The sequence below is a fragment of the Oncorhynchus keta genome, chromosome 8 (genome assembly GCF_023373465.1).
Source record: "Oncorhynchus keta strain PuntledgeMale-10-30-2019 chromosome 8, Oket_V2, whole genome shotgun sequence".
NCBI lineage: Eukaryota > Metazoa > Chordata > Actinopteri > Salmoniformes > Salmonidae > Oncorhynchus > Oncorhynchus keta.
Genome location: NC_068428.1, coordinates 11,869,180 through 11,879,768, shown reverse-complemented (window position 1 = coordinate 11,879,768; position 10,589 = coordinate 11,869,180). Strand labels below are relative to the sequence as shown.

At 43.2% G+C, this 10,589-nt stretch overlaps 1 protein-coding gene across 1 annotated transcript; it reads right to left on the bottom strand.

Moving 5' to 3' along the window:
* Window positions 1-566: 566 nt before the first annotated feature.
* On the bottom strand, window positions 567-10,525 carry LOC118386784 (zinc finger protein 180-like). Its single transcript, XM_035774623.2, has 2 exons — window positions 9,895-10,525; window positions 567-1,634 (listed from the first exon to the last, which is right to left on the bottom strand). The coding sequence occupies exons 1-2, from the start codon at window positions 10,292-10,294 to the stop codon at window positions 724-726; spliced, it is 1,311 nt and encodes a 436-aa protein (XP_035630516.2). The 5' UTR covers window positions 10,295-10,525; the 3' UTR covers window positions 567-723.
* Between the last annotated feature and the right edge of the window lie 64 nt (window positions 10,526-10,589).

Below are 10,589 nucleotides of genomic sequence, written 5' to 3'. Positions count from 1 at the left end.
CGATTTGGGGGGAAATCAGGTTGAACCTGTCTTGAAACTAACACAACAAAACAAAAAAAAACATGGAAATGGAGATATCTTTTACCTCACTGGTTAGAAGACAACCTGCAGAAGACAGTCAGCTACATTTTGGAGTGATGCATTTAAATGTAGGGGTCGCTAAACAAAGAGAAACAACACTTATTTGTCATCACTCATCGATATCCTGTTGAAATCAGTTGTGCCGAGTCCTGTTAAAACTAACAGCTCAAAAACCACACGGAATCTGGGAATAATGTGTCCATCCCTGGTTAGAAGACAATTTGTAGAAAACAGCCAGATACATTTTGCTTAAAATGGGTCGCCAAGGCGGTAAGTAATACAGCTCTTTTTTGTTAAATCTCATTAATAGTACTCTTTCAATTCAGAGCCTGGTCTACATTGTGACATCATTAAAATACTTATTCTACAATGTTAAAACATTCTACATTGTGACATTATTTCACTGGTTCATGAAACAACTCCTTCATGTATGCATTTTCTGATGTTTGATCAGAGATCTTTAATCAGAGTATCTTGTCACATTGATCGCAGCTATAAGGTTTTTTCTCTCCTGTTTGTGTTCTCTGGTGCACTTTCACTCTGCTTGACTGAGTATAACTCTTCCCACATTGAGTACAGCTATGGGATTCCTCTTCTGTGTGTCTTCTCTGGTGCGCAATCAGGCTGTTTGAGTAAAACTCTTCAAACATTGAGTACAGATACATGGTTTCTCTCCTGTGTGTGTGTTCTCTGGTGTATCTTCAGATAGCTAGATGCAGCAAAACTCTTCCCACATTGATTACAGCTATACGGTTTCTCTCCAGTGTGTGTTCTCTGGTGTATCTTCAGATAGCGAGATGTAGCAAAACTCTTCCCACATTGACTACAGCTATAAGGTTTCTCTCCTGTGTGGGTTCTCTGATGTATCTTCAGATCGCCAGATATGATAAAACTTTTCCCACATTGATCACAGCTAAAAGGTTTCTCTCCAGTGTGTGTTCTCTGGTGTGATTTCAGGTTGCCTGACTGAGTAAAACTCCTCCCACATTGAGCACAGCTATAACGCTTCTCTCCTGTGTGTGTTCTACGATGTACTACCAGGCCCTTTGACTGAGTAAAACACTTCCCACATTGATTACAACTATAGCGTTTCTCCCCTGTGTGTGCTCTCAGATGTATCTTCAGATAGCCAGATGTAGTAAAACTCTTCCCACATTGAGTACAGCTAAATGGTTTCTCTCCTGTGTGTGCTCTCTGGTGTATTTTCAGATAGCCAGATGAAGTAAAACTCTTCCCACATTGAGTACAGCTATAACTTTTCTCTCCTGTGTGTGTTCTCTGGTGCACTATCAGGCTGCTTGACTGAGTAAAATTCTTCCCACATTGAGTACAGCTATAAGGTTTCTCTCCTGTGTGTGTTCTCTGATGTAATTTAAGTTCTGATGAAAATTTGAAATGTTTCCCACAGTCAGAGCAGCAGTGAGATTTCTTCCCTCTGGGTCTCTGCTGGTGTTTTTTGAGGTTTTCTGATCTGGAGAGACTCTTCTCTGCCTTGTCAGCATCATGATGTTGTTGAGGCTCCCCAGAGGATCCACGATAGTCACATCTCTCTCCTGTGTGAAAGTCAGAAAGATGGTTAAAGTCCCACAACAACAGAAATGTACTGTTTGAGGTAAAAGGTGATGCCTGAAGTAAAATAAAATAACGTATTGAAGGTGATTTGCAGGACAACTCGGGATGGTAAGTTGGTGGTTGAAGATATCCCTCTTGTGGTGTGGGGGCTGTGCTTTGGCAAAACGGGTGGGGTTATATCCTTCCTGTTTGGCCTGTCCTGGGGTATCATCGGATGGGGCCACAGTGTCTCCTGACCCCTCCTGTCTCAGCCTCCAGTATTTATGCTGCAGTAGTTTGTGTCGGGGGGCTAGGGTCAGTTTGTTATATCTGGAGTACTTCTCCTGTCTTATCCGGTGTCCTGTGTGAATTTAAGTATGCCCTCTCTAATTCTCTCTTTCTTTCTCTCTCTCGGAGGACCTGAGCCCTAGGACCATGCCTCGGGACTACCTGGCATGATGACTCCTTGCTGTCCCCAGTCCACCTGGCCGTGCTGAAACTCCAGTTTCAACTGTTCTGGTTGTGGTTATTATTATTTGACCATGCTGGTCATTTATGAACATTTTAACATCTTGGCCATGTTCTGTTATAATCTCCACCCGGCACAGCCAGAAGAGGACTGGCCACCCCTCATAGCCTGGTTCCTCTCTAAGTTTCTTCCTAGGTTTTGGCCTTTCTAGGGAGTTTTGACAAGATGACCAAGAAGTGGATTGAGATAACGGGTTCAATTACGTATCACATAGCGAAAGAGATAGAACCAATTATATTTGGAGAAAGACGGTTTCAGAAAGTTGATTCGAACTTTAGACCTAAGATACGAGATTCCGAGCCGTAAATACTTCAGGAAAACATGTCTGCCAGAACTCTACACAGAATGTCGGGACAGAGATGCCAAGGAAATCCGTAACGCTTCATTCTTCTCTACCACTGCCGACTTACGGTCAAGCTGGACCACAGAGCCATACATTAGCCCCATAATTCATTACATTGACGACAACTGGAAGCTGCAAAGCAAACACCTTCAGCCCTCCTCTTTCCCAGATGAACACATCGGATAAATAATTTCAGCTGGGCTGAGGTAGGCACTTTCATCCTGGGGCTTGAAAGAGTCGCGTCAAGTATGTATGACTACCAACTGTGGATGGAACACGGCCAAAGCATTGGAGCTGAACAAATGGACAAGACAGTAGACGGAACACGGTCACAGCATTGGAGCTGAACAAATGGACAAGACAGTAGACGGAACACGGTCACAGCATTGGAGCTGAACAAATGGACAAGACAGTAGACGGAACACGGTCACAGCATTGGAGCTGAACAAATGGACAAGACAGTGGATGGAACACGGTCAAAGCATTGGAGCTGAACAAATGGACAAGACAGTAGACGGAACACGGTCACAGCATTGGAGCTGAACAAATGGACAAGACAGTAGACGGAACACGGTCACAGCATTGGAGCTGAACAAATGGACAAGACAGTAGACGGAACACGGTCACAGCATTGGAGCTGAACAAATGGACAAGACAGTAGACGGAACACGGTCACAGCATTGGAGCTGAACAAATGGACAAGACAGTAGACGGAACACGGTCACAGCATTGGAGCTGAACAAATGGACAAGACAGTGGATGGAACACGGTCAAAGCATTGGAGCTGAACAAATGGACAAGACAGTGGATGGAACACGGTCAAAGCATTGGAGCTGAACAAATGGACAAGACACAGTCTACACATTGCTATTGGTAAGTTTAAACGTCCAAAACACAGAGCAGGTAGAAAAATAACCTCACTTAAAAACAGCATAACTTAAAGTGCAGAATAACTATTGTATTCTTTATCTCCTCTGTTTAACGTGATAGCTGACTACACTGCCTGATCCTTCTTATGTGTTAAGCAGAATATATACCACTATGCAAATCCATCATATTTGTAATATGTAAATGTGTGCAATATCCAAACATTACATTGCCTTTATTTATAATTAATACATTAGCCTCTGGTTTCAATATATTCTCTCTTTCAATAATAAATATCCTACTATATAAATTATCCTGTTTTCTATAGCTCTCTTAATCACAACAGTAAATCTATAGATGGATTAAATGCAAGGAAGTGGTCAGCACATTTTCCTGTAGTTGGAAGAAGCAGAAGGCCCTGCCTGACAAGTCCACAGGATAAACTGAGCCTGCCCCTCAATAAGCTCATCACAGAATCCCTGATAAGGTGGGATCTCCACTGCAAATGATGGAAACAGTCCTGGAGCAGGAAAAGGCCATCACACAAGTCCTGGCAGCAGACAACAACAACACAGCACCTTGCACCCACCTGGCAAGACATTGAGGTCTTTGAATACAACGACTTGTCAACAGCTGTAATAATTTGACCCCCACAGGAAATCTACACTGGCAGTTATAGAAAGACCCATTTACTATATACCCATTGATTCTTGAAGAATATACACTACCATTCAAAAGTTTGGAGTCACTAAGAAATGTCATCAAACATCAAATTGGTCAGAAATACAGTGTAGACATTGTTAATGTTGTAAATGACTATTGTAGCTGGAAACTGCTGTTTTTTTTTAATTGAATATCTACATAGGCGTACAGAGGCCCATTATCAGCAACCATCACTCCCGTGTTCCAATGGCACGTTGTGTTAGCTAATCCAAGTTTATAATTTTAAAAGACTAATTGATCATTAGAACATCCTTTTGCAATTATGTTAGCAAAGCTGAAAACTGTTGTTCTGATTAAAGAAGCAATTAAACTAGCCTTCTTTAGACTAGTTGAGTATCTGGAGCGTCAGCATTTGTGGGTTTGATTTCAGGCTCAAAATGGCCAGAAATAAAGAATTTTCTTCTGAAACTAGTCAGTCTATTCTTGTTCTGCGAAATTAAGGCTCTTCCATGGGAGAAATCCCCTAGAAACTGAAGATCTCGTACAACGCTGTGACTACTCCCTTCAGAGAACAGTGCAAACGGGCCCTAACCAATGTTGGATTCGGGGGTAAACTTTGAAATATTAAAGACATGATAGATCAGACGCAGAGTATATAAAGGAGTGGATCTGTAGAAAGACAGAGTGGCTGTGGAATGTGCTGGGTGGACGGGAGGAGATCACAGGATTGCTATAGGGGAAGCGGATGGGCATCTGTGGATTAGGCGAAGGAGGGGTTGATGTCAGGAGGTCGGGTCAGATACCCTGAAGGGAGTAATAAGGGTTTGGTATCCTGTTACCCTCTTCCTGTCGAACCAGAAGATGTAAGGATTGGAGAGGAGGAGTGTCCAAAGTGGGGTATAATATACTTGTGATGGTGAGAACATGTTTTTGTATGAATTACAGCTGTAACGACCCTTTGGGAAGAATTAAACTTGGTTAAGGTACTCTGGTGTCCGTGAGTAATTTACTCAGAAAAATTTGAACCTAACACCAGAATAGAAAGAGGAGTGGGAGGCCCGGGTGTACAACTGAGCAAGGGGACAAGTACATTAGAGTGTCTAGTTTGAGAAACAGACGCCTCACAAGTGCTCAACGGCTTCTTTAAAACACCAGTCTCAATGTCAACAGTGAAGACGTGACTCCGGGATGCTGGCCTTCTATGCAGAGTTGCAAAGAAAAATACATATCTCTGTCCAGTGTCTGTGTTGTTTTGCCCATCTTAATCTTTTATTTTATTGGCCAGTCTGAGATATGGCTTTTTCTTTGCAGCATCTCAGAGTCACCTCTTCACTTTGGACATTGAGACTGGTGTTTTGCGGGTACTATTTAATGAAGCAATTTGTAAGTCGCTCTGGATAAGAGCGTCTGCTAAATGACTTAAATGTAAATGTAAATGTAAACGATCAGTTGAGGACTTGTGAGCTTTTCTTTAAAAAACAAGGACATTTCTAAGTGATCCCAAACTTTTGAACAGTAGTGTAACTTATAAATGCTTCAAATATTTCAACTGTATTACACCATCAGAAACCAAAACATAACCAAAAGATTGCATAACTCCACTGTATAGCCTCGAAACCTGGTTAAAACTATGATTTTGACCTTATGGATGACCAGTCCTTGTATTCATAGTGTAGTGAATTCATGGGGTAGCCCTGAGCTGAGTCCAGCGACTGTCAAGCTAACACCTTATGACTGTTTCGCCAAGATGTCTGAACTTCTTGACGAGGTCGCTAGGTTTTGGGTTACGGTTGCTACAATAGCTTTCTCTATGAATTTGAGAACGGTACAGTTCCCCAGAAAAATCTGCAGTTGAAACAATAACAAAGATGTCATTCCACCACTGTTTTGGTCATAAGATGATGATGGGGCTGGAGAAATGTAACTACTCTCAAATTCATAGACAGACCTATGGATGACCATCCATGATATCAACATTATCATTTTAACCATGTTGAGGCTACAGTGTTGGTTTACATTGTTTCTAAACATAGGAGTGAAAACTAGGCGAACTAAGCTCTTGAGGCATGTTTCATGTTCTTCAAGAATCGATGGCTACAAATGAACAAATTTAAAAAGTCTAAATCTAGATGTAACTATTGAATATTTCCCCTTTAACACCACACATTAGTTCAAAAACTGCAGAGTTTGTTTCTCTGTTTTTAAGACTCCTCTATTTTTAAGTCTCCTCCCTAAGTTTGTTTTATTCACTGCTTTAGCACACTCCACCAACCCTGATGTCCTAGCCATGTCTGAATCATTGCTTAGGAAGGCCACCAAAATTCCTGAAATTTACATTCTCAACATCTTCCGACAAGATAGAACTGCCAAAGGGGGCGGAGTTGCAATCTACTGCAGAGAGAGCCATGCAGAGTTCTGTCATACTATCCAGGTCTGTGCACAAACAATTTGAGTTTATACTTTTAAAAATCCACCTGTCCAGAAACATGATACCCATGTAAATCTCACTAGGATAAGGTAACGTTTGTCAACATATTTTCATAAATCCACTCTACAAAAAAATTATCTTTGCTTATATTTAGCCAATATTGATCAGAGTTACCTTGTCCTATGGATATCAACAGTTATAAAATTGGCACGGTGGTGTAAGCCTACACGAAACACAGACCTTATTTTAAGTGAATCTAAAAAATATCCTATGGAATAAATGAAGGAAACGCTTTTCAGATTTTGCTAGATGTCATGGGAATTATGACTCGCACTTTCACATTTCACATGCTGTTGTGCAAATGGAATAGACAACAGGTGGAAATTATAGGCAATTAGACACCCCTAATAAAGGAGTGGTTCTGCAGGTGTTGACCACAGACCACTTCTCAGTTCCTATGCTTCCTGGCAAATGTTTTGGTCACCTTTGAATGATGGTGGTGCTTTCACTCTAGTGGTAGCATGAGACTGAGTCTACAACCCACACAAGTGGCTCAGGTAGTGCAGCTCATCCAGGATGGCACATCAATGCGAGCTGTGGCAAGAAGTTTTGCTGTGTCTGTCAGCGTAGTGTCCAGAGCATGGAGGCGCTACCAGGAGACAGGCCAGTACATCAGGAGACGTGGAGGAGGCCGTAGGAGGGCAACAACCCAGCAGCAGGACCGCTACCTCCGCCTTTGTGCAAGGAGGAGCAGGAGGAGCACTGCCAGAGCCCTGCAAAATGACCTCCAGCAGGCCACAAATGTGCATGTGTCTGCTCAAACGGTCAGAAACAGACTCCATGAGGGTGGTATGAGGGCCTGACGTCCACAGGTGGGGGTTGTTCTTACAGCCCAACACCGTGCAGGACGTTTGGCATTTGCCAGAGAACACCAAGATTGGCAAATTCGCCACTGGCGCCCTGTGCTCTTCACAGATGAAAGCAGGTTCACACTGAGCACGTGTGACAGACGTGACAGAGTCTGGAGACACCGTGGAGAACGTTCTGCTGCCTACAACATCCTCCAGCATGACCGGTTTGGCAGTGGGTCAGTCATGGTGTGGGGTGGCATTTCTTTGGGGGGCCGCACAGCCCTCCATGTGCTCGCCAGAGGTAGCCTGACTGCCATTAGGTACCGAGATGAGATCCTCAGACCCCTTGTGAGACCAAATGCTGGTGCGGTTGGCCCTGGGTTCCCCCTAATGCAAGACAATGCTGGACCTAATGTGGCTGGAGTGTGTCAGCAGTTCCTGCAAGAGGAAGGCATTGATGCTATGGACTGGCCCGCCCATTCCCCAGACCTGAATCCAATTGAGCACATCTGGGACATCATGTCTTGCTCCATCCACCAACGCCACGTTGCACCACAGAATGTCCAGGAGTTGGCGGATGCTTTAGTCCAGGTCAGGGAGGAGATCCCTCAGGAGACCATCTGCCACCTCATCAGGAGCATGCCCAGGCGTTGTAGGGAGGTCATACAGGCACGTGGAGGCCACACACTACTGAGCCTCATTTTGACTTATTTTAAGGACATTACATCAAAGTTGGATCAGCCTGTAGTGTGGTTTTCCACTTTAATTTTGAGTGTGACTCCGAATCCAGACCTCCATGGGTTGATAAATTTGATTTCCATTGATAATTTTTGTGTGATTTTGTTGTCAGCACATTCAAATATGTAAAGAAAAAAGTATTTAATAAGAATATTTCATTCATTCAGATCTAGGATGTGTTATTTTAGTGTTCCATTTATTTTTTTGAACAGTGTATATGTACATTTATTTTTAAATAAATCATAATCGGTCGACCTCTACTCTAGACCGAAACTGCAACAGACCTATATCCCTCCTGCCCTGCCTTTCTATAGTCTTCGAAAGCCAAGTTAACAAACAGATCACCAACTATTTCTAATCACACCACACCTTCTCCACTATGCAATCTGGTTTCCGAGCTGGTCATGAGTGCACCTCAGCCACGCTCAAGGTCCTAAACGATATCATAACCACCATCGATAAAATACAGTACTGTTCAGCCATCTTCATCGACCTGGCCAAGTCTTTCGACTCTGTCAATCACCACAGTCTTATCGGCAGACTCAATAGCCTTGGTTTCTCAAATGACTGACTCGCCTGGTTCACCAACTACTTCTCAGATAGAGTTCCGTCTGTCAAATCGGAGGGCCTGTTGTTCGGTCCTCTGGCAGTCTCTATGTGGGTGCCACAGGGTTTAATTCTCAGGCTGAATCTTTTCTCTGTATATATATATATCAATGATGTCGCTCTTGCTGCTGGTGATTCTCTGATCCACCTCTACGCAGACGACACCATTCTGTATACTTCTGGACCTTCTTTGGCCACTGTGTTAACAAACCTCCAAACGAGCTAGTAAACGAAATGCTAGTAAAACTAAATGCATGCTCTTCAACTGATTGTTGCCCGTCCAGCATCACTATCTCCAATCCAAAATTAAATCTAGAATCGGCTTCCTATTTCACAACAAAGCATCCTTCACTCATGCTGCCAAACATACCCTCGTAAAACTGACTATCCTACCGATCCTTGACTTTGGCGATGAAATTTACAAAATAGCCTCCAACACTCTACTCAGCAAACTGGATGCAGTCTATCACAGTGCCATCTGTTTTGTCACCAAAGCCCCATATACTACTCATCACTGCGACCTGTATGCTCTCGTTGGCTGGCCCTCACTACAAATTCATCGCAAAACCCACGGGCTCCAGGTCATCTATACGTCCTTGCTCGGTAAAGCCCCGCCTTATCTCAGCTCTCTGGTCACCATAGCAACACCCACCCGTAGCATGCGCTCCAGCAGATATATTTCACTGGTCATCCCCAAAGCCAACACTTCCTTTGGCCGTCTTTCCTTCCAGTTCTCCGTTGCCAATGACTGGAAAGAATTGCAAAAATCACTGAAGCTGGAGGCTTATATCTCCCTCTCTAACTTTAAGCATCAGCTGTCAGAACAGCTTACCGATCACTGTACCTATACACAACCAATCTGTAAACAGCACACCCAACTACCTCATCCCTATATTGTTATTTATCCTCTTACACCCCAGGATCTCTACTTGCACATCACCATCTGCACATCTATCGCTCCAGCGTTAATGCTAAATTGTAAATATTTCACATCTATGGCCTATTTATTGCCTTACCTCCCTACTCTTCTACATTTGCACACACTGTACATAGATTTTTCTATTGTGTTATTGACTGTACGTTTGTTTATGTGTAACACTATTGTTGTTCTTGTCACACTGCTTTGCTTTATCTTGGCCAGATTGCAGTTGTAAATGAGAACTTTTTCTCAACTGGCCTACCTGGTTAAAAAAAAGGTTAAATAAATTAAATACATTTTTTTAAAGACAGTACTTACTAGTGTTAACAGGGGCCCGTTCATCGTTAGAACCATAGGATGCCTTAACATGCCTTTGGGAATCCGAGCCCAGATATCCAGTTTCCTCCTCTTCATCTTCTTCTTCCAATGTGACAGTCATCTCCCCCTCCTCCTCCTTCACTCCAAAAACAGCATCCTCCTCTTTCTCCCCTTCTTTTACTGTAACGTCCTCCTCCTCTTTCACTCTGAACGCGTCTTCCTCTTCTTTCACTGAAACGTCGTTCTCTTCTTCTTTCACTGTAACAGCCTCACCCTCTACTTGTTTTTGTATTTTGACATCCTCTTCCTCCTCTTTCACGACAACGTTTAGCCACATACCCTCTTTATCCGTCCAGCAGACACGCTCTTCTTCAGCAGGAGAGTAGCTTAGTGAGCTCATGGTCGGGGATGTTAGTTAGCTAGGCTAATGCTAACTTAACCAGCCCGCTGGCTGACGAATAAAACAACGGTAAATATGAAATTAAATCGGATAACTAACTAGACGACAGAAGTGGGTATAAAACACAGTGGCTAATATACACTAAAGCGTCTAAATAGCTTTATTGGTTCGGCTATTTTGACTAGCAAGCTACAGAGGTGGTTGACTAACTGTTGACGCTGTTGAAAGAGGCGTTCCGTCCACTAGATTTTACGTCACGCTGGCAGCATCGCATGAAAGTCTCAGACCGCCATCT

Bases quoted from the DNA above. Each gene is read 5' to 3' on its own strand.
- LOC118386784 (XM_035774623.2), bottom strand. From the start codon at position 10,294: ATGAGCTCACTAAGCTACTCTCCTGCTGAAGAAGAGCGTGTCTGCTGG. The intron at 1,635-9,894 runs GTAAGTACTGTC...ACTTTCACACAG, and splicing joins ACGGGCCCCTGTTAACACTA to GAGAGAGATGTGACTATCGT.